This window comes from Oryzias melastigma, linkage group LG18, assembly GCF_002922805.2.
Source record: "Oryzias melastigma strain HK-1 linkage group LG18, ASM292280v2, whole genome shotgun sequence".
Taxonomy (NCBI): Eukaryota; Metazoa; Chordata; class Actinopteri; order Beloniformes; family Adrianichthyidae; genus Oryzias; species Oryzias melastigma.
In genome coordinates, this window is record NC_050529.1 from 12,784,216 (window position 1) to 12,809,440 (window position 25,225).

Below are 25,225 nucleotides of genomic sequence, written 5' to 3' on the forward strand. Positions count from 1 at the left end.
CTCTCCATGAATCTCCTCCTCTATCCCTCTCCTCTCGAGGAGGTCCATCCTTTCCTTTCCACATTTCTAAGCTCACTTTTAGATGATCGAAATACCTCAAATAGTTGGAAAATTGTCATTTTCTATCTTGGGGTTTGACCAGAAATGAGTCCAGTTTACGGATTGACCCGCTTTTAACGAGCTCGAGCTGAAGCGTTCACAGGATGCCTCAAGAAAAAAGAAGGAGTCTCTGTATTCATTAAGCAGAATAACCCAGTCTCCCCAAAAAGCAGCATTTTTCTGTCTCCTCCTGTTTGTTGTAACATCTGCCCTCTCACCGTCTTATCTTCAATCCATCTCCATGTGGCGACAAAGCGTGTTTGTTTATCAGTCTGGGACTCCTTATTTCTCTCGCCTCACATCTGTCTAGCTCATATTTTTCCTCTGGGACGAAGTGAGAAATTACACAAACTGGTGACTCATATTTGGCTCCCATCTTTACCTGCTCCCCTGGTTTCTGCCTGTCCTTCCTGATAACTCCTACAGTCCTTTTTTCTGCTTTCACTTCAAAAGAGTCTTTGTGTTAGGCGGATGGGAGAAGGTGTGCCAACAAACCTGCCAAGGATTTCCAGCAGCTCTGCCACGCCGTTAAAGTGCTCAGTTTCATAAATGAACCTGAAAGTCAGACAGACGAGCAAAGGTTTGTCGTTAGAAAAAGAAACAGCTCAAATGTTGCCAGAGACTAAAGGGAAGGAAACTCCTTGTTTTCAACTCCAGCAAACCAAAAGTCTGCATCCTTCAACACTTAAAGAGCCATTCAGGTCGATTTCTCACCAGCAACAACCCAGCAGGAGTCACAAAATCATATTTCAACCTTTAAAAAAATAAAACGCTGTTTTGTATTTATGTAACTATTATGATAATTATAAATAAACAGGTGTTTTAAAGACTGAACGATTAGGGTGAATCAAGACATAAATTATACAAACTAAATTAAATCAGAACTAATTGCGTTTTTTGGACCATAACCGGACTTTAAAATCCTTAATTTTATTTTTTTCAAAAACTGAAAATCTGTTTTATAATCTAGTGTGGCTTAAGTAAGAATCCTGGTTGTGCTTACTGACCTCCAATTAGTTTTCTGTGATACATGATGCTCAAAAATCAGTATAAATGTTTTAGTACGGATACAAAGCCGCACCGCTTGATGGATTATTGAAGCATTATGGGTACTGTAGTCAGGACCCTTGCAGAGTGAAACTGTGCTTCAACTGTTTGTGAATGAGTCAAATAAAGTTGGACTTTTCTGTTTAGTTTCTCTTGTACTTTTTAAAATGACAAACATTTTAGTTTTCTTCAACCAGAAAGTCATAATGGAGCCACATGTTGCTGAACCCTTTCATAAACTGTTCAAACTTCTGTGAAATCTTCATCTCAGATAGATCTGTGATGTTTTCCAGCATCTTTTAGCAGCAACCAGATACACTGATGCACTTAACTTCATCAGAATTTATTGAATTATGTTCCAAATATAATAAAATCCATCAACTTTGTTAGTCTGTTAAAAGCAAAAGTCCCCCAAATACTGGAACATAAACCAATAAAAGAAGCCTGGATAACTTTTTCCAGTTCTTTTTAATCCTAAAGAAACTTTTTTTTTTTCCAACATGAACTGAAAAGGTACAAACTACACAAAACTACCACAAGAGAAGCATAAAAGCATTTTATAAAAGCAACTTTTTAACACTTTTGGTGTAAATTGATTGTTTCGACTGATATTTTAATCAAATTCTGTTTGGTTTTTGTCAGTGCGGGCTGTACCTGAGGAAGATGTTGTTGATCTGCTTACGGATGTAGGCTCGGAGGCCCAGCAGTTTTCCATAGACACGGTGCAGGATGGTCTTCAGGTACTCCCTCTCCCTGGGGTCCTCGCTGTCGAAGAGCTCCAGGAGCTACAAACACAAACACTTCGCTAAACACCTCCGAGCAGCCCTGCAGCCGCGCCATCTAAAATCCAACTCTTCACATTTTTTATTCAATCATTTAGTCAGATGTACTGGATTTCTAGGTGGGGTTTACCTGTAGGACAAACTTTTGGTCGATGTAGCGCTTGGCCATGGAGGGCTGGAAGTCTGGGCTCTCCAGGAAACGCAGAAAGAACTCGTACACGAGCTGAGGAGCAAACAGGAAATGAATGACAGATCAGAAGACTGCAGCGCCGTCCTGAACGCAGCAGGGGAGCTGTTCAAATATTGACCGCACGTACCCAGAACTTCAGAAAAACTCTGCTATTCATGCGTTTCCAGAGAAACTAAATAAATAAAATGCAAGCTGTGGAGCAAATATTTAGAGGAAAAAAAACTCTGAAGGGTGACGGTCAAACTTCAAAACAGAAAAGAGACTAAAGGAAAGTAGGAAACTAGAAGACGTTTCATTTACAACCTGTGTGCGTTTATTATTCATTCACTGAATCACTGCAGCACGTCAAATGCATCTCTCATCCAAACAAGACTCGTTGCAGCTCGCCGTTTCTGCAAACAAACTGCAGCTTGTAGCTTAAAGGCGCTCTAACGAGTAGTGCTAATCATCTCACGCTGACACGAGTGAGTGTTTTCTAAAATCTCCAATCATCTCTCAGCACTGTAGGAAGATGGGCTTTGAAAATAACAAGGGGGGGGGGTGATTCATCCGAGCTCCACGTTTAGAAGGTGCACATCTTCATCTTCTCTGTGCCGCAGAAGTCAACAAAAGGAACACAAAAGTGAATTTACATGAGGAAAGAACGGCGAGCTTTAATTTGAAAGGTGTGCACAACCCATAAATAAAACAGAACAGAAGAAAAAAAGAAAAGAATTGGAGGGAAGAGTGTGTTCTGCTTCATAACTCCAGAAATCTCTGCAGCACCAGTGAGTCAGCTCCGTTTCACCGTTTGAAATATTCATTTGTCAGCAGTGCGTTCAGAGGAGAGAAAGAAAACAACTGTACAAAACTCTAGCGCCAAAACTCCACACCGACTCCTAAGGCGTTTCAGCTTCACGTCAGGACAAGACCATCTCCATACTTCCTCGTATGACTGACAGAAACTGGTAAAATGTAAACGGGCGTTTGATCCTAAAACTCATGACACAACGATGGAGGAAACAGAAACGGTTTTGGAATTCTGGACTTTTACATCATCATGATGAAAAACGCGTTTTTAGTTCTCGTTTATTCTTGAGAAAAATTGTAATTATTTGCTTTTTTCAGATCTTATTTTGAAAAGTCGCTGGGGTTGTTGTTTAAAAGAGCTAACGAATAACTCCAGACACCTTCAACTACGTTTACATGTCAGCATCAAAACCAATAGATGCATAAATGAATCTTAAACTATTAAAATGCCATTTCTGTTGCCTCTCTTCACCAGTTTGAGAATCTGAGCAGAAAACTGTCAGTTTGATCCGTCTGCAGGAGCGTACCTGCAGATGAGGCCAGGAGGCTTCCAGTGTCGGCTCATCTTCCTCTGGATCAAACTCCGGATTCTCGCTGGGAGGAAGCGTGCGGAAGATATTTACGGAGATCTGGGAAAAAAGCAGTCAGAGATGTGGAGAGACAAGAGGAGGAGAGGACATAGAGAGGGAGAGGGAGCGATGAAGATTGATTATGGAATGAGGAGAAAAGGAGGTGGAGGTGTGGGTGGATGAGCAGAAGAGGAGATTAGTGAGGAATAAATGATCAAATGCATCCTTGTTATTTTTTCATGTTGGTCTGAATGAAATTTGTCACAGAAAAAGGAAAAAGGAAAAGATTTTTTTAAAAGTAGTTTCTGTAAAACAAACCTGGGAAGAGATCAAAAACTTGATCTATTACAAATTTATCAAACAATATTTATCTGTAGAGAAATTGTAAGAATGTAAAAAGGGAAATTAATCAATCTAATTCATTGAATAAATGAATTTAACTATTACAAATTTTATAGGCAATAGACATTTTTACATAACGAACAACAAAAACGATGCTTCGATCTTAAATCTCATAGATAACAAAATCTTAAAACTATATAAATCTAGAAATAAAAATTGTGTTTTTTTTCAAAAAAAAGCAATGAATTTACACCATTTACACATAATTTACAAATACAATTTTTTCTTTATCCAGAGTGACAAATTTGAACAGAAAAAGGGTATTTTAAAAAGAATCTTGATTTATAAAATTATTAATCCATGAAATATAATCCAGAGAAATTAAAACTGCTCCCATAAATGTCCCCTAACCTGAAGTTAGCTGGACCTAGACTGCTAAAACTTGGATTAAATTGTGCTTTTGTTCGTAAAAAATACATTAAATATAGTTTCTGATCTATCTGTGAAACCTTTATTTGATTTGTGAAAATGTAATATAGAATGATTCTATTGCATTTTTTGCACAGAATCCTGTTTCAGTTTATTTCTATTAATCCTGACTCAGTAATTACATTGAGCACTAGAATCAGGCAGCCGCAGTCCTGTGTGAACACTTTAAGATAAACGCATGATCAAGAATGGGCTTGTAGTTAGCGCGTTCTTGATTGTGAGTCACATGCCTGGTATGAACATACTATTATTTAGTAACAATCCTAGAACAGAAACACTAAAACTCTGTTTATACACAAAGTTTATATATAATTGGTGTCAGATTTATGTTTTCCCATTATTGTTTCTTGAACCAAAACACTAATTTCCATAAAAATACTAAATCAAGCAATAAATCGCAAAAAAAACAGGTTTAAGTTGAAGATCTTTAAATTCCCTTTAAAAGAGAGGCTTGTAGAAACAGTTCTTTTTCCTCACAGACCTTTTATAGAACAACAGAGCAGAGAATCATTTCTCCAGTGAATGCAGCTCCGTTTTAGCAGATCATTTTGACTTAACCCCATTTAGATGGTGAAAAAGGTTGAAATTATTTCCAATCGTTTACTTCTTTGTGATGCTTCAGACGATATTTTCTACTAAACCCCATGAAGCGTAATATATTCTGAATCTTCATGTGGGACTTATTTCAGACTTCAGCACTATTTTATTCGGTTTTATGTTCCACTGGTGCTTCCTTTAGCTTGTGCACATATTACCGATTCATTATAACCACATATTGGTTCAGGTTCTCTCACTCATCCTCCGTCCTATCAGCATTTTTTCCTCCTCTGGGTACGGTGGCTCTATAGCTATTTATATGGCTTTATTCTGCTGCAGGCTTCCCTTTCTTCCCCTAATATTCCTCCCTTCTCTACTCGTCCTCTGGGATCTCTGCTGTCCGTACTCTGTGCCGCACTCCTCTTTATCTCTCCTTTCCATGCTTCTGGTTATCACACCTTATCTGTGTTACCTGCTCCTCCTGTCGTCCACATCTTTAGTCTTTTCTTCACCTCGCTTTGTTTACATCTTTAAGTGCACCACAGCTTATCTACAGCAGTAGATACAGCAGTTTGTCCTCATTAAAACGTATAATTTTATAAACGTTTGTTTTTTTTTAGGTTTCAATTTAAAAATGAATCCATATAAAGTAACTTGGAGAAGTTTATCAGACTAAATCTGGAATCTTCTGCCTTTCCCTTTAACCTCCAACTCCTCGGCTGGATAGCTCCAATATTGATCGCCATTTTTAATATTAGCTTGGGGCTGTGAGGTGCTGTATGAGAGTGTAAACATAGAACTCTCAGCAGTGGCTATGACTTGGTTACTTGAGTAAATCTGGAATCTTGACCCCTGCTCTTTAACCTCTAACCTCCAGGTTGCTCCTCCCTTCTTACCATCTTTATAGCCTCTGGGTAGAGAGGCTCTATGAGGACTCCTCTGCTCGTAGCCACGCTCTCCACCAGCTCGTTGAGCGCCGCACGTTTGATCTCCTTCCCTTTCAGGTCGGCCACACAGTCCAGAAAATCAAACAGCACGCAGCACTGCTGCAGCTTCTTACAGAACAGGTCATGTAATTCTGCCACCGGGGCGTCTGGCAAAGAAGACAGAGAGGGAAAGAGTGGTTAGAAAGGAAGAAACTCTAAACATCTTTGTACAACACAACGCAGACGCTCCAACACACGCCTTCCTCCAGAGCGCTGTTGCTGTTTGTCATCATGAAAAAAGACCTGCTGCTGGCTGTCACAGTGAAAAAACAACTCAAATCTGCTTTTCTCACAGACGAGAGGGAGGTAGCTGATGCACATGGATCACTGAACCGTTTCAAAGAGGGCAGAATTGATTCCAGAGGCCTGGGGGGGGCAGAGTTCTTCGCTCAGCTTGTGGACAATCGAGCAAACGCAAACAAATTGAGAGAATTATGGGATTTGACAGCAATAGTACTTCTGAAAAGCCATAATTGTCACAACTAAACAGCGAAAAAAAAGGAATGAAAATGTATTCCACCAAAAAAAGAAAGGAAAAAAATGTTAAAAGAGGCTAAATCTTTAATGCCAACGAGACATTTTTGTCCAGAATGGTGAGGTTTTTAATATTCATCATCAGATTTATCTCCAACAAGAGCGTGAGCCACTCGAGATGCTTTGGGGATAAACTTTACACGGGGAGGACCCTCCAATCAGAAGAAGGCCAGATCAAGGGCTGTCAGGGGGGAATAAAAGGTGCTGGGAGAAACAAGGCCTGAATGGATATGAAGAAGATGTCAGAGGCGATAAGAGCTGCCATAACAAGTGGCAGCGCTGGATGTTCAGCTAAAGAGACACACCAGAGGCCAGAGAATAAATGGCCCGGTTGCTAAAGGCCTGTCCTGGGTGTTCTCCAGCCTGTAAGACAACGAGCCAAGGACAGAAAACTTGAAACATTAACAGTGAAAATAAATGAATTAAAAGTTCCTTCATGGGGGCAAACAGTTGCACCAATGCTTATTTTGTCTTTGCTGTTGCATGAGTGACATGCTGATTGACAGGTGAGTGTCAGTCTCTGCTCCATCACTAATATGAAAAATGCTTTTCCCCTTTATAGTTCCCTCAGTCAGATCCGATTTAACACTGAGGCTTTAACTCCAGTGTTGTCATTCTTTTGACATCCGCTGTAACCCTTCAACCGCAATTAACGTAGTTCCAGCAGCAATATGATACCCAACCCTTTACAGTACTAATGTGTTGCATATTGGTGCAAAGCTGATATGAAAAGATATATTTTTGTTATCGCAAGTTATTCAAGTTATGAACTGGCCAATCAGATGCCTCAACGAGAGCATGTGGTGCCCAGTGGACCCACCTCAATGTTTGAAGAAGAGCAGAATTAAGGGACTTTTAAATACAGTGGCTGTATCGCGGTTGATCTTTCGGAATCTTGCAGTTTCTCAGATTTTTTTGCAGTAAAATTGTCATGCTTTTTATTTATTTTTATTTTTTTACTGTGTTCTGTGTCGTAATTGTCGGTTGACAGTGTCAAACAATCTCCCCCATGCCTCCATGTTTCCTGTACAGAATGCATTCAGTTTGCTAAATTTGCATAAATCTTTTGCGAGGAGGTTATTGTCTTCATTCTATAATACTAGACTTGTTTTAGTTTCTAAAATAAAAGTTCTAAACTTTGAGAGCTTAAACAAGAGAGAAAAGTCTGAAAATGCTAATGTTTGTCTAAGAAAAGTGAATAAAATGTGTATTGTTGACGGCCTTAAAGCATCTGTGCAGCTTAAAGCTCCAATTCACAATTTTTTGGTGTGAAGAGAGAATAATTCACTCCAGAGGATTCAATCATACCCAATTGGTTGCTATGATTGATTTAGCACATCAAAAATAGCATTATGAATAATACATTAAATAAAAGGCTATATATTCTCCTCAACTGCAGCAGAAACATCCAGAATTATTTTAATGATTTGATTTTAATACCTAAGTGTGACTTTCCTGAATAGAGCATGGATGTACCTGTTTGTTAATCAGTGTGTTTTGGACAGATAATCTATGAAAGGGAAGAAAAGTGGGAAACAGTCTAGACTACCTGTGTTGCAGGAAAGAGGATGATCCCAGATTCATATGCAGACTCGCACACATCACCACAGAAACACAGCAGGGGTGGATTAGATTTAACCCTTCTTAACCCTCATGTGTAACGGCGGAGGGGGTGGAGGTGGGTCTGCTTGGAGCTCTTCCAGTTCTCTCGACTATCTCCTGCAGGCACTCGTCCCCCATCTGTTTCCCTTGGCACGGCGCAGCACTCAAACAGACCAAAACTGCCCTTTGCTCTTTTTACAGCAACTAAAGGTTGCGTTGGAATTTTATTTTTCGTGTTATCTGCCACTTTGGGGTTAAAGAGGATTTTTTTTTTTCTAAGTTCAGAATCTTCATACACCTGTTTCCTGATGAACTCTCCTGGCTTCACTAACTCTCTGATTTCTCCTCCTGTAAACACAATGCCTGTTGTTTGTTGGGTTCGGGTTGACTCCGAGCATTGAGATGTTCTCAGCAGCCAGTTTGTTCTTGAATTGCAGCCATTTTGGTGTGATTAGACAAATGCGTGACAGCAAAGTTCCAACACTCTCCCTTGTGACAAAACACGAAACAAAAAGTGTGAACTTCTCTGCATCCCTTCTCTTCTCTTTAGTATTTTCTCTCCCTCCCTCTTTACAGAGTTGTCAAAACCCACTTTTCTTTTTCCTTTTATCCGTTCCCTCGTTTCTGCTCTCCCTCGACAGAGACTGTGAAGGTGAAATCTAATCCATTTTTAATGGAGAGTAATTGTATAAGGATGTGCCCCTGCTGGGACCAGAAAAAAAGACGCCGGAAAGGTGAAAAGACGGAGGGAACGGCGAGCGTGCAGACTGGCGGGATGAGGAGAGGTGAGAGGAGGAGATAGAAGATGAAGGGGATAAAAAGCTCGTGGGAGATGTGTGAAAAAATGTGGCAGAGTGGATATGAAGAGAATGAAAGAGGCGGGAAAGTGTTAGAGATGGTGACCAAAGACCCACCAACAAACACTTGACGGTATTTTTTAGCTGTAATTTCCATCTTCTTTATGCTAATGTGCCGCATATTGCAGCATAAAAAATCTCGGCATGTGGGAAAAACATTAACTAATAGAACATGGAGAACTCAAACCAGTGAGCGTCTTGTTGCTACAGGCTCATTGAGTCAGAACAGCTGCTTTTTAAACATTAACCACGCAAATGAGTCCAATCCAATTAAGCTGTTTCCATGTTTTCTGTCAGTTCTGCTTTTATCTGAATCATTGCCAAACTCTGCCATATCCATGTATTCATAAATACTATTTTTGAAGCACAGAGTTCCATTTTAATCTGCAGTGTCTTTAAAAGGTTCAAACTAGACCTAGTGACTCCTCCCTCATCGCATTCCAAATAGGAAGTACACGCTGGTTCCAAGAAGCCCAAATCCCATAGACTTCTATTGTTAAATAAATAGTAATTAGTCATTATATTTGTCAGAATAACCATTCTTGCTCTTTTTTTAACATGTTCTTGATAATCCTGTTTTTTCAGGATATTTTATCTTCAATGCAAGTTATTCAAGTTATAAACTGGCCAATCAGATGCCTCAATAAAAGTATCTGGTCTCACATCAAACGATTCTCTTGAGCCTATCTTTAAATGGTAGGGGTGTGGCCCCATTATGCATTTTATAAAGTCATATTACTAAAAAATGTAAGAGGAAAGACAATTGATTTATGAATGTTGACTAACGAGTACAGAAAAAACTCTTAAGTTAGTCATTGTCAAGTTCAAGGTCAGAGTATTGGGTCAAATGGCGCCATTGGTCAGTTTGTGTCAAGGTGAAGGTCATGGAGTATGGCTAAAGATGACGCCAGCATTAATAGAAATCATGAAAAGGAAAAACTGGTCACAATGGCTATATGCAAATTCTCAAAACTTCAGAGAGAATGTTGAACCATTCATTTTCTGGGTTTCTGGAGCCTATCCCAGCTACTGTCCAGGGTCAACAGATCGCCAGATTATTGAAGATCAGAGAGAATGTCTTTTCAACAAATGAGACAAAACTAGAGCTTTTCTAGAGCATCACATTTAACCTTTATATTGTTCTGAGGTCAAAATTGACCCACTTTCACACTTGAAAAGGAGTCGATTTTGTGCGCAGTCCCTACAGTTAAACATGGAGAGGGTTTAATTATGGTCTCTGGCTGTTTTACTACATCTGCTAAAACTTGAATCTTTGCAACATCTCAAGACTATCAATACACTCCAGAGCCAAGTATCTGAAAGGACAGTATGCTTTTTGTTTGCTTAAAAAATGGACCAAAATTCCTGTTATCAGACTCATGGACTATGACAGATGTCTATTGATTTTCTCAAAAAGCTGTGTAACAAATCCCAGTTGGTGACATAAAATAAAGCCTTAGTCACATGCACGTGTACACCCGTATGGGTGCTGCAGGTTTTTGGGTTGCCTGGCCCGTGGAGGGTTGTAGAGAGATGCAGCAGCATCTTATGGAGAGTGCAGGTGTGTTTTGCAATTCCCTTGAGACTCGTGTGGCCACCTTAAGGGATGACATGAAAATGGAATGTACCATTGTCACTTGAATAGCACTGCATGTAGAGCCTCATCTACTTCACTCTTACTTAGTGTTGTTAAAGTGTTCACTATGACCCACATTATCCTTGTAGAAAAAAATGTCCATAAACATTTTCTCTCTATGGGCTCACGGAGTGGTCTTAAATTTTGGTCTGGGCCACCTACAAGTTTGCCCATTATTTGCCCGCAGACCCAACCTGTAAGGGGAGTTGACTCACACAGAACATCTCCTGTTAAATAGACTGAGGAGGAAGGATTAAAAGAAAAGATGCAGAGACAGCATGTGACAAAGGGAAAATGGTGAGAAGAGGAGGGGGGAATTAGGTAAAAGGAGTAGTGACATGTTAGAGTGAGCAACAGCAACACAGTGCGGCAGCACCAAAACACAAACACTCATATGCACAGCTGCACACATCTAAATATAGTTCTGGTGGAGAGACAGAAAAGGAGGAGGCGAGGAAGAGTCTCAGGAGGAAACAGGATGGAGGAGAGGGGAATGGTATAGGGTTAAGAAATGACATCATCCCCTTCCTCCTCCTCCTCCTCTCATCTTTCCATCACTAGGTACCTCCTTCACTCCTCTCCCTCTGTCTTCCAATCCCTTTTTTGCACCCATCCGTCTCTCTGGAGCTTCTTTTTTTCTTTTTTTTAATGAGCAAGTACAGCTCTGGTCTTTAAATAACAGTTATTCTGTTGGAGGCTGAGTGTTTGACACGGAGAGACAGAAAGAAAGGAGGACAGCTTCTGTTTCAGCGCGCATCTAAACCGCCTCTGCACCTCTGTCACAAAGCGCGCACACTCAACGCATAGATGGTGTGACGCAGAGAGAAGAGAAAAGGGGTAAAGAGACAGAAAGAGATGAAGACACAGTTATAAATAGAAGGGGGGAGCTGCAGCGTGTATTAGCGGTGAGACGGCGTGCAGTGTAAAAGTCAGAGCTGTATAAATATCCCTTTAAGGGGTTTATGTGACGCACTTTAAATAATCTAATCTTCCTAATGACCTGATGTAATGTCCACAACGTTACCTTACACACAAACAACGGGATTACACAGAAAGGAGGAGAGGTTAGCTTGTGTGATTTCAGAAGTTCAAGAGGATTTGAAGTAAAAACTGACATGGCTGTCCTAATTCACAACAAGTTATCTTGCAGCTTGAAATCAGAGCAGGAAATGCTGAAGAGGCGGTGCGAGCTGAGGGAACTGAGAACAGGTAATGAGTCAGGTGGGTATTAACCCAACATAGAGACAGGTAATCAGCTCTCTCTACCTGTTTGAATCAGATTTGAACTATGGATGCTTTAGTTCCCACTGCTGCATGTGATGATTTATACCCATAAGCTTCAGTTGTAATCACATTTCAAAACATTGGTTGGAATGGTGTTGAGCCAAAGAACAAATATTATCTGGACCTATTTAACTGATTTCTCCTGAGTCAAAATAAAACGTCACCTAAATAAAATCAAAGAATCTTCAGGATTTTTTTTGAATGAAAATGAGTCGGTAATGATCGACATGCGGTGGAATTATTCTGACTTTTTACGATCGTCTAATATGCAGATTTATTATGTCAAAAGTGTCGCAAAACTAATACTTATATAATAAATGTACAGTTACAAAAAAATATATAGTTTATTTTTGAACTGTTCAAACACAACTTTTTTCTATTTTTTCATTTTGTTTCAACTCAAAATGTTGAAAGTTATTGTGAATAAAGTTTGACTTCTCAGTCTTGTTGACCTCTTTGCAAAGGTTTATGAAAGAGGAAAATGTGTAGAAAAACAGATCTCCAAAAATGACTTCTCATAATTCCCTTTAGACATTCTGGATAGTGTAATCAATAACCATATCAGATTATGACTGTTTTTGCTTAAGAAATACTGAAAAATACTGTAAATGTTCTAGATTTTGATGACTTCTTTCGATTGATATCATGACGTATTTACAAGATCTAATATTATTTCATAAAATTACTTTTTTTCTCCCAAATGTCTTTTTTCTGAATCTTTATAATTACATTTTTGTTTTGTTTTTTATTTGTTACTTATTATGGATTAAAAAAAAGGAGTTTTAAGTGTGCCTTATGGTTTAAAAAATATGGTACTTTGATTAGTAATCCTTTTTAAATGAATTATGCATCATTCATGAGTTGCATAATGTCTTTATGTGATGCTTCTTTTTTTTAATCTGTTTAATTCGCCGCAGGAGCAACAAAGGACTAACTTCTCTGATTCCTCCTCTCTTGAGTAGCTTTGGATCCTTAAGCTGATGTCTCAAGCTGCAAACATCAGAAAAGTTCTGTGTTGTCTGGGTGACTCTTGATGCAGGGCTCTATGTGGACATCTAGGAACCCGTTAACTAGACAGTCTGCTTGTGTCGAACTAAAAACTACACACACAGATAACACATCCTCCTCCAATCAGATTATTTAGTAATGATACATCAGAGAGATGACCCATGTAAGTGAATGTATTCAGACTATCATGAGCAGTGAGTTAAACTGGTTAGTATGGGTCTAACCACTTCATTGATTATGTTTGCTACCACTTAGCGTGTCCTGTATATTTATTTTCAGACTCGGGTGACTTTGAGGGAAATAAATCCCTTTTGAAAACAAAGTTTGCTGTGTGAAATGTAAACACAAACTGCAGGCGGTTAGCAAACAAATATGGAGGATGCAGAGCATCTTCAGTATCCATTAGCAGTTCTTTGCATTTCTGTACAGTGCGAAAAGAAGAAAAAAAGAAAGAAAGAAAGCAATAAAAATGCTTTACGTCCTTGACATTACAGTCAAGTACTGTTCTTCGAAGCAATTTCAACTGTAAGTAACTGTCGTTTTAATGTCTTGCTTTCAATATTGCATCCTATCTAAAACAATTAACTGAAATGTAATTTAGAGCAAATCCCTTCTGGATGTCCAGTATTTGATTTTCTTTGATGACTTAGCTGCGCCTGCTTCGACATCATGAGGATATATTTAAGAGCGGACGCACATAAAGGGGAGATTTGCTGTGGTTCAGCGACAAAGCATATTTACCAGCATGTCAATATATTCCTTCAGGAGCCACCTCCTTCCTCAGCGGTGCTGCAGTTATCGCATTGCTGGTCCTCTCCCCTGTAATATCCTCCACATTTTTTTTTATTACCACACTGTCACACCACCTCCCACTGTTCTGCCTCCACCTGTCAACCTAATGTTCACTCATTTCCACTTTCCTCATCCACTCGGTTTCAATCGTAGCCAAGCCCGCCCCACCCACCTCGCTTTCTTCCCCATCTTTGCTCTTAATTGATCTGAGACAGTCAGCGAAAGCTACTCCATGCCTTATGTAACCCAACACCAGACACATCCAGCTGGCAGTAACACACACACACACTTATACACATAGTAATTCAATCACCTACATCAAATCTGAGTGAGAAGGTTACTGCTTTACACCAAACAGCACATTCAGGACAGTTTTCTGTACATTTCTTGTTGCAATGTGGTCAAACAGACGAGCTCCACGACCTAATCATGTGGGATTATATTACTTTGAAGAAAGGGACAAATATTGAAGGACAATATTCCTTGTAATTTTTGTGTGACGAAGAGTACAAACATAGTCAATACAAAATTGACGTAAAGAAAAAAATGATAAACGATGAGACAAAAAAGTATTTGTCAGTCATTGATTATTCAAACCGACCCACTTAAAAAGATGAGAAGTCTGTAATGTTCATCATAGGTACACTCCAACTGTAGGAGATAAAATGCAGAAATAATCCAGGAAATTGCATTTTATAATTTTTGAAGATTTTTTTTGTATAATGGAGCAGAAAATAACTATTTTTCACCAAAAACAAACAAGAATTCTGTCCCTCATAGACGTATTTGTATTAATGTCATCAGTTTGATCTGGATAAAAGACAACTGTCCACACCTGTAAACAGTCAGACTGCAACCTCTCCACCATGACAAAGACCAAAGAGCTGTCAAAGGACACCAGATTGTAGACCTGAACAAGACTGGAATGAACACAATAAAAAAAAAATCAGCTTTTGGAGCAATTGTTGGAAAACCTTCATTCCAACAGTCGTTGGAGCAACCATTAGAAAATAGAAGACATATTACATCACTAACAATTTCCCTCCACTTGGACCTCCATGCAAGATCTCACCTGGTGGGATACAAACGATCTAGAGAAAAGTAGGGAAATATCCCAGAACTAGTCAATAACTCGAAAAGAGCTGGGACCACAGTAACAAAGGTTACTGTACTGACTACATCATGGATTCAAATGCTGCAGTGCTCCAAAGGTCCCCCTGCTTGAACCAGCACATGTTCAGGCTGGTCTAAGCTTCTTTAGAACCATCTGGATGATCTAGGGAAGGATTGGTGAATGTAATATAGTCAGTGGAGACCAAAAATGGAACTTTGGTACAAATACAATGTTTGGAGGGTGGAAGAATGCTGAGTCATATCCCAAGAACCCCATACCCACTCTGAAGTATGGAGGTGGGAGCATCATGCTTTGAGGCGACTTTTCTGCAAAGGGGACATAACAACTGATCTGTATTAAGGAAAGGATGATTAGATGCATATATGGTGAGATTTTTGTAAAAACCCTTCTTCCATCAGTGAGAGCTTTGAGAATTAAACATATGTGGATTTTCCTTTGCATGAGAATCATTACAAACACATCACGAAGGAGTGGCTTCATAATGAGCATTTTAAGAATCTAAAGTAGACTGGCCAGTCTCTAGACCTCAATCCAATAGAGAAACTGGGGAAGGAGTTTAAAGTCATGTAGCCCAGCTACAGCCTCAAAACATCACAGCTCTTCAGAAGATCTGTATGGGGGAATGGGCCAAAAGTGCAAATGTGAAGACCTACAGGGAACCTTTGACCTCAGTGATTGACAATCAGGGTTCCATTACAAAGTATCTATTAGGGTTGATGGACTTCTTTCAGGTTAAATTCAAGCACTTTTAAAGTTAATTTAGAATAATTCATGCAATATTTTCAGGAAGTTTACTTTAAAACACACCAGTCTCATTATAAAAAACAAGTTTTTGAAAAGGTAGAAAATGGTAATAGTTTTAGATTCTTGTCAATATCCATTGAGCTGACATTTTAACACATGTTGGCCAACACCACTAACTGATTACAGATAGACATAAATATTTGTTTTTCTTTTTTTATTGAAGATTTCACACCAAGACAAACGACTCAAAATTCAATTCTAGTTGGACGGAACAGCTGTGCACTCAGCTGTTGGTTGCAAGAGATCTGTCCTTTCAAGCAGTTTCTGTGAGTGAATGTTGGCGCTGCAGGTAAGCTTGAGCGCAGTGAGAAAACTGTGAAAGAGGTGGATAACCTGACAGGCTGTCACAACGCCGCCAACATGCCGCATGTTTGCTGCCGGCGCACTGATGCGCTTCGCATCACCATGGCTGTATAATCAACGCTAAACTATATTGGCGAGACTTGTGGGCAGAAATTTCACGTTAGACGACATAATAATTAGATTTTTATGTAATTGTTGGCTAATAACAACAACACAGACTGTTATTTCATCACCTTGTTATGTAAGACTATAGAAATGCAACAGAGACCTCAAATGTTTCTTGTATCCCGTTTTATCAGTTTGATTGCCACATCATTTAAAACAAATTGGAGACTGAAATGGTTTCTAATTAGTTCATATTTGTGAAAATCAATACATTGGACTTATGCTGCATTCCCACCAAACGCAATTCAAGTGTCAAATTTGCAACACTTTTTCATCAAATTGCCATGGCACTGGCACTTTGTTAGGAAAGCTAGCTAGATTTGGTAGCTAAAAATTAGCAACGCCACAAATCACAGTTTATAAAAACTGTTGTTCACCTTGTAACATACCTAATATGCACTTACATTTATCTGCAAACATTGACATTTTTCTAAAAGACATGCTTGCAAGACAATTTTTTGCTCGTCTCGTGTTAGATTTCTCAGATGACCATTTTGCTTTCATATATAAACAAGGTATAATAATAGCAGTAAACATGCTAATAAAACCATCTGCTAAAGAACACTGCAGTAAGGTTTTTATCCTGTTAATTTTTAGAACATCCTCTTTAGGGTTTCGATGCCATGTCTAGCAGCATGTTTTCCTTGTAATCCCTGCATTGTTAGCTATGAAACTGGCCCATTTTTGAGCATATTACGAAACATAAGCCGCAGTATATTTTTGTACATCTGCAGACTGCAGTGAGAGCTTTTGAAATCCAATTTCATCAGAAACTGGTTTTCAAAGTTAAATTTGACCTGCTAAGCAACATTCTGAAGGCATAAGTGGGCAAATATTGAAATAAAATAGAGAATAGTGTTTGCAAAACTACGGTTTCATGGTCTGCAATAAAAATGCACTTATATTAAAAAGAAAATGCTACCACGTGAATTCTCCCTCTCACTTCCTGCAGCAGCTTCTTAGCATCTGCAACAATATGCAACAGAGTCTCATTCATGCATCTTCTCAAGCACTCGCCTGATATGTAAAGGCCGTTTGAGGCTTTTAGAGACGTTCAAACACTAACACCAACCACCAACCTTTAGGGCTCGACTGTTATTTGAAGCCACTCAGCAGGCCTTTTAAAAGTCATCGCTGCTGGCAGCGAAAGATGAAAATGTCAAGAGTGGAATAATATGCACAGCTATTTACCCATCTGTACATTTTTTTCTGAATGGTTAAAACAGAGATGTTTGTGTGTAGTCACTCAGAGACATTTCCATGAAACAATGCTTGTCTTTTCTTCACAGGAGTGCTGTCTTATTAAATTTTGGAAGTGTTGGAAGAATTTGGCAGCCCCACAGAAAGCCAAGAGTGTGTCGATTCATTGCAAAACAATAACGCTCACTGGTTTTCTGAAACTTTACTGCGTTCATATTGGTTTCAGAGATGATAATAATAAACAACTAGGCATAAATTTTTGATGAGAAGAAATACAATACGAAGGCTGTAAAAACCAGTGCTGAGATAAAACTGCTCCGTTTTTCAAAAATGATTTCCTTTTGCTAAACTGGGACAACAGAACTAAAGCCTAAAGTGACACTAGGTCTGCAAAAATAGCTTTCATATGATCATCTTGTGATATCCACATACAGACACATGTTTGGAAATGACCTAATTTTAATGTATCAAGGAGCGTAGCAGCATGGATTGCCCTTTCCATGTGACCGGCGAGTCATGACCTTCTTTATGTCTTGGGATTTGTCATGCCATCCTGGATCTTTGCCATTTACTGTAGCAAAAAAAAAAAAAAGCTGCATAATCATTTAGAGTGTTGGCAGAACGTGCCGCCGGGTCAGAGTGTGTTTGGAATTTTTTCTTTTGCTGTTTTAGGTTGGGATCATAGCTGCTGGCTACAATGCTCCACCGGATCTCAAGATAGACTAGAAAAATATCCCATGATACCACCACACCACAAACACAACACACATTCAGACTTGAATGAGTATTTGACTACAATATATTTAGACTTTTGTCCTCAGGAAGATGAGAACCTCAGTTACCGAGATGCTGAGTAATACAGGGTGAGTCTGTTAATCCAAATGACTGTCCTTGATATATTTCTTTTGCAGTACAGATCTTTCTATTTAACACAAAAAAGGAAGCATAAACTGAATCCTAAAAGTCTAAAAAGGAAGTGGGATCTGTCTGGAACAGATTGTTCAGCACCCTCCAAAAGCCCAAATGAGACACATTAGTACAAACTTTTTTTGACTAGTATAGGCGACAAATGTTTGATGCAACTTTATCTGCTGAATAAATCCAGGGTAAGATTTTAGGGCTAAATTCGGTTTGCCTGACAGCAACAGCATCCCCGTGACCAGGAACCCAAGCTGGTGACTGTGACCTCCAGGCAAGAATATCACAGCTGGAAGGAGGTGCTGAGCTGATGGTTAGACAGAAAGCTGTAGCAGCGTTAAAGCACAGAACAAGTAAAAAGTAAACATCTTCTACTTATGAACTGCTATAACAAACTGCTGCTTATTCTAAGGTTCTATAGTGTATTTCCTTAGGATAATTCCATCAAATTGTTGGAATCCAAGGAAAAATTCTTGGTTGGTGGATAACGTATTGGATCAATCAACTGAACAGGTTGATGCTGCATTCACAGCGGCTGCGTGTGGTGCGTTCAAGAACAGGCTAAACGCGTTTTCATGAACCCGTGGAGTTCACACCAGACCAACGCCAGACAAGCAAGTAGTGGCAAGGAGGGGTATCTTCTACTTTTTACTGATTATTAGCGCCCGTCCACCACCTACAAAAGGTACAGGCTCTGAGCGGATTTCAAAGCGGTGCAATGTTGCCTCAAGTTTTTTGTTTTCACAGCTTTGTTCCTATAAATGTCCATCTTGGTGTCATATTTATCTGACTGGGCACAAACCACAATCATTAAGTTCTCCTTTGTGATCATGTTTACAAGCAAGCAAGCAAATAAACTTGCTTGCTCGCTATGCTACAATGGTTGGCACTTCCACATTTTGAAGCGGACGCTACCAACACGTCACTACTGAACCCAATCCCTGATTGGTCACAGTGCTATGTTCCCGTTACTAAGTGTTAATAAAGTTCAACCACTTGAACTTTCAGCGCGCAATGAATGAACACCCGATTTGGACACAGACCCCATGACTGGACTTAAAAAGTTGCATAGCTGGGCGTGATCTAAGCGCATTAGACTACGTGCACTTTTCATTGAAAGTGGCTACTTAAACTCAAGTCATCGCAGCTGGTATGTAAGCACCTTAATTCCCAGAGACAAAAAACAAAAATACTCAATGAATTGGAATGGATTTGTTGGTTTTTTCAAGTGCTTCTAGTAAAAGAGTCACTAAAAATGTTATCACACCAAGAATACCACTTTGTTTTTAAACTCACAGAAGGACTCTTGTTTACAAAAATTATGTATATTGATGTACATCTACAATAACATTTCTAAGCAACATGTTCTTACAAAGATTTTTGGAATATTCAGCGCTAAAAGAAAAAAAACAAGCATTTATCAGGTCAAGAGCAAGAAGATGGGTTCTTGAGTTATTGCGAGAACTTCAAAATTTGTTGATTTGAGCACTGAGGCATTATCTAGTTGTTGCAGTTTTTCAATTAAAGGTTTCCACAGAAGTTAATGTGCTGTTGTCCAAACTGTCTTGATGCATTTAAGCATTAAGACTTCCAAACTAATACTCAGACACAGTCAGACGTCATTATCCCTCATCCACTAAATTTGGCACAATTTGGCCGTGTTCTCTGGGCATTTACCAAATCCAGACACTCCTATTTCGTCTGTGATGACAACCAAAGAATTGCGACACGTCAAAGCAAAAGCATGGCAGCACATTTCTTTGAAATAAACACTTTTTCTAAAATTTACATTGTTTTTTTATGAGGGGAAGTTTGAATTCAAGTGAGCACTAAACCTATTAGAGAACTAGACCAAATACAAGTAGATCCAGTGGTGAAAAATAGTAGTCGTTAACCACGTCTGGCTGGTTTTGAAACCATCAGGTGGTTATGCAAAAGTTCAACAGATGACATTAACCATCAGATCTGAACTAGATTCCAGTGAAACTCCACTGAGCTCTTGCTGTGACTTAATCTTTATCTCATTTGAGGCCCTGCCACAGATTTCCAGCTGTACTTACACTGAAGCTTTACTTTAACCGGGAGCAAGGAAATAAGTGGTCCTCAAATAGATTAAAACAATCATCAACATACGGTTTTAGTAAAATTAAAAAAATGTACAGGCATAACTAGCGTAATTGGAAATAAATATACACAGTAGTGCTATAACTCAAATGTTCCTAGAGACTGAAGAAGCCACTTTGCCAGTTTCAAGATATCCCTTTCCATCGAGAACAACTTTGCTTTTGACCCCTGCATCTTTATTAACTCTCCCATCAATCAATGACATTTTTCCAAGCGTCTCGTGTTCCTTCTTTATGTTGTTGCCATGACTACAGACTGCAGCATGTGCCGCTACAGCATTCCTCTGCCGTATTCTGTCATTCCAGTGTCAGGTTGGTTAGCCCTCATTGGTGTGACAGTCCCACAGTTTCTTAGCACAAATAATCTACACCACCTTTGGACGCGCTTAGAGTCTTTAATCTGCGACTCCCCCAGCCTTGGTCCTCAAAGACTACCACTCATCGTTTTTTTTCCCCAGTTGCCCTACCTCCTGCTGATTACCTGCATGAGCCATGTTCTGTCAATAGAAATGTGGGATTACCAGATCCAGCTAATCAGGGATGAGTACGGCAAGGGAAAGCTGAAAAGTGGTGCATCTCAAAATTCCTAATCTTGTCGTTATTGGCATAAATGCTTCTGAGCTACCTGGTTTTTGCTGTATTGTGGCTACCCCTCGTGCTGGTTAGTCAGATCATCTCAGGGTTGATTTTTTATAGCCTTAGTCTTAGTTCTGCCTTTTTCCTATGTTCAAACCGGCTCTGCAACGTGCGTTAAAGAAACCACTTTCAATGAAAAGTCTATGTATATGCGACTTTTAGGCTTTCACATTCAAAATAACTATGCAAGTTTCTATGACAGTTTTTGGGCTCTACATACAAAAAAAAAAACCCACGACCACTGAACAGATACTGAAAGCTAAACCAGTCAAACTTTGACCAATCAGGGACTCAGACTTGGTTGCGACATACGGATAGTGTCCCTTTTAATTGATGGAAGTGCCAACCATTTGAAAATTGATCATGGACCGCAATTAATAAACCCAGTTTGTGCCAGGCCAAAATTATAAAAGAAAAAGTCTATCATATGCCGAAATAGAACTGTGAAAGACAAAGCCTGGAGCAAGATTTGAAAGATTTGCACCACTTCAACATTTCACATCAAGGTGGCAAACATACGTTCATGAACAGTAGAAAAAGAACAAGAAGCCCCTCCCTGCTCATCCAGTGTGAACACCATGGGCTAAACGCACGCTCAAGAATTCGCATTTAGCATCCTCAGTGTGAACATAGCTTAATGGGGTAAGGCTTTGCTTAGGAGCAAAATATCTCTTGTTATCACATATATATGAGCTTGTGTACATGCTGTAAAGCAGCGACCAAACAAGAATACAGTGTTAAAGGGATTACTGTGGATCTAGTGTCCATCACCCTTAATCTATTGATTAATTTAGCTGCACCAGCGTCTGCTTCGTTCGTCAGCTAGTTCAGCTCTCCTTTTTTACTTGCACCATAGCAAAAGCCAGATAGCATCTCCCCTCCATATCCCATTATTCACCTATAATCTATACCTGTTGTTGACTGGAGGCTATTCTAGCTGACACTGTAGAAGAAGAAGGGTAAATCCAGTAGGTCAGCAGTCTATCGGGGAGTTCTTAAGGCTAACACAGAGACAGACAATCATATATACTAAGATTTAGTTCTAAAGTCTCTTCACAGTGCTCATCAGCCTCATACTGGAGGAAATTAGCTTTGGTATAAAAAATAAATAAATAACAAAAGGAAACCCAAAATAATAATTAAGAAAACACTTTAAAGTATTTTACGACTGCAATCTGACATGGTTGGATGGGATGACGTATCGCTTTCAACTTGGCACTCGTCTGAGCTGCTGCCGCCTCATTAACAGGCAACAGTGCACAGCTGCAGTTTGTTCATTTGACATATGATCAGCTGTGCAGAGGAACACCACAGATTGTGTTGTTTAATAAATAACAGGGCTGATAAAACTTCATTGCCGCTGCTTTTTACCCGTAGATGATTTGGCGCACCTAATGAGAGAGAAAAACAATCTTTTTGAAGGCGTTTCTGTTGTGCTATATTGAATATTTACAACAGTTTTTGTTTAAATATTTGCTGCAGCGCTGGCAGCTTGACCTGAATTTTTATTACAAACACGAGGCACGGTGGTTACAAGGAATCTGCCGGACAACAGAACAACAAACAAGTCAGGGGTGATGTTTGCAGACAGATCTGTTGTGCATCTATTGTGTGCCGTCAACCTGCTGACCAATAAACAACTGAAGGTAGAACTGCACAACCATCTGGTAACAGAAAATTGCATTGATGAACTGCTGATTTTGAGGGTTTAATATTTAAATATTCTAACCTAAAAGTAACAGCAGATTAAATGCTTTCATTATGGTTTCTTTGTGATGCATACATGTGACTTAATGAAGCTGCTTAAATGCTGCTTCATATTCTGAAGCCATTTTCTTCTGTAAAATTCAATTGGAAAGCTAAAAAAAAAAAAAAAAAGTTCCTGTGTGTGCCAACACATTTATTTAATATAAATTCAATGATAGAATTAAAACCTAAACTTAAAGCATTCCTAAAGTAATTGAAGTGGTAAGCTAAAGTAAAATGAAGTTGCTTCCCTTTAACTTACTGCAATTACCATTGACTGTACGTGAGAACTGGACAGAGCGAGTGTGACGTCAACCATAGAAAATGGCTTATTTTTGGCTCCAACCAAATGAATTCAACTCACTTGCAATTTTTTCACAAAATGAACGCCGCCATGTTGGAACCAGATGTCAGCAAGTACTGATTGGTCTGACTCGTTTCTATGGCAACCACTCTCGCCAATCAGGAGCTTGTTAGAAGTCTGGCTGAAGAGAATGTATCTATCAGATTTTTAAAACGTTCAATGTGAGATCTGATTGTTCAGTTTATAACTTGAATAGCTTGAAAGAATATCACAAAAATTGGTTTAATTAGCAAAAACGCAGAAAAAAATGGTAGTAAACAGAATTATTTTTCTAATATAATATAATTTTTAAAAAGTAGCTATAAGATTTTGGCTTCTTGGAACCAGCAAGTACTGCTGAGAGGTCACTCTGTCCAGTTCTCATATAGAGTCAATAGATGGAAACAATTGGGATGAATGAGAATCCACACAAACATTTTAAAATTATCATAAACATACATTTAGCAATTTGAAAGCCAGAGACATACAGTTCATTTGTTATTAGCGCTGAGAAGCACTGACAAAATACTGAACTGATACATTTTGATTAGCAATACTGCTAAAATAAAGATTCAACAAAAACTTTTGTTATTGTTGCATAAAAACACAACAAATAAATTACTTTTTCAAACTAAACAAATCTCATAAAATTAGAATTTATTTCATTAAAAGCTAACTTAAAGTTGCTTTTTAAGCCTGAAGAACTAGAAACTAAAGGAGAACTGATTGATTGATTTGACAAATCAATTCAAACCAATTTTCCCTTAACTTTTCACTTTTTACCCCCTTGATGCCTATTGAAGCAAACAAGCATCTCATAAATTAGCATTAACTTGAAAACAAAAGCATAAGTGATTTTTTTTTTTTTTTTCATAGCTGGAAATGAATTCAAGCATCAAGGGTTAGACCTGAAAATATTCCAAAAAAAGCTGCAATAAAAAAGTATAGCAGTAAATAGAAATTGGCCAAAAAACGAATTTTTTCCCCAACATTTTTTTTTTTTTTAAGTTCGTCTGCTGGTTGCAGATTCTGTTGCAAAAACACATTTTTAAATACTGTTGCTCTGTGGCATACACCACATACGCTGCCTGCAAATCGTTGACATTTTAGAAAATCGAGTTAACATCACCTTTAAAATGAAATTTGTGCACACAAAAACAGCTTGTTTAAAGGGTGAAAAGTGTCATCCACTAGTAAAAACTCATAGAAGTGTTTTATTCTTCAAAATATAACTCACGGTATACAAAAAGTCCTAATTACCATCTTTTTAATTCCCTATTGAACTTCATTTAAACAAAGATTTAAAATGTTTTTTTTTAAATCAGCTTATTAAATATTGACCCTTATTTCTATGGTGGTGTTGTTTTGCACTTAGAAACCACGACTCTTTGCCCTGAGCTTTAGCAGAAACCATCTGCTGCTGTTAACACCAGAATTTGACCAAATTAGCTAAAGAAAGAAGCTTCCTGAAGGGCGAGAAGAGAAACCCACCCTCAAGTCTGTCCGCATTTGCCCCAAATACTGCCCGTGAGAGACTCCTGCACCCCGCTGCTGCACAACCTTACTATGAGTACCTCCTGGGGATGCAGAAAGAGTGCCGCAGCAGTGCAGCAGCCATGTAATAACTGGGACTTCTGAAGGCTGCAGTGCATGCAGAAAGTCTAAACCACAGGTGCTTAAAAGATGCAATGAAAACATTCTGTCTCCAGGATGCACTCACACACAACTCCTGAGAGGAAGTTCAAGCTAGAAAATGAGTCAAATCAGTTAATGGAGGACACACATCTCGTCTTTGAGGCAGAAAGGTTTCATCTTCGTGAACGGTTAACTGGAAGTGATTGCAGGCTACAGAAAAGAGGGGATTATCTTGAAAAGAGAGAAGTCGAAAGCAAACATGAAGATGTACTATAGCCTTTGAACCCCATGCAGGTGACAAATATAGAGAGGCTACAGGAGATAATCCAACAGGAAAACGTTGAGAAAGTAGAAAGTAGGGTTGACATATGAATATATTCCTGTAGAATTGGTTGCCAAACAGCTAACTATCCAAAAATCAAAAGACATTCAGATCCTCAAATGGAAAGAGGCGCCTCAAGTCAATCATTAAACCGGCTTTGTTTATTTTTCACTCCATTTCAACTCGTGCTATAATTCTCCTTTTCTTTTAGCATTACTTTCGCATCACAGCTTTGTGAAATGAGAGCATATGTACTATTTAAAACAAAAACCCTTTTGAGTCTACTTTGTTTATAGTCTGGAGACTTAAATTGGACAAATACTAAAGTGACCTCACATTTACAGCATCTTCA

At 38.9% G+C, this 25,225-nt stretch overlaps 1 protein-coding gene across 1 annotated transcript in view; it reads right to left on the reverse strand.

The window, feature by feature from the left end:
• The window catches only part of ppp2r5b (protein phosphatase 2, regulatory subunit B', beta), a 38,839-nt gene that overhangs the window by 10,067 nt on the left and 3,547 nt on the right, over positions 1–25,225 (reverse strand). Inside the window, exons 2-6 of the mRNA XM_024287785.1 lie at positions 5,741–5,937; positions 3,435–3,536; positions 2,059–2,151; positions 1,801–1,931; positions 595–654 (exon numbers count right to left, since the gene is read on the reverse strand). Coding sequence (XP_024143553.1) covers positions 595–654; positions 1,801–1,931; positions 2,059–2,151; positions 3,435–3,536; positions 5,741–5,937 — 583 coding nt within the window. The remainder of the gene's footprint in view (positions 1–594; positions 655–1,800; positions 1,932–2,058; positions 2,152–3,434; positions 3,537–5,740; positions 5,938–25,225) is intronic.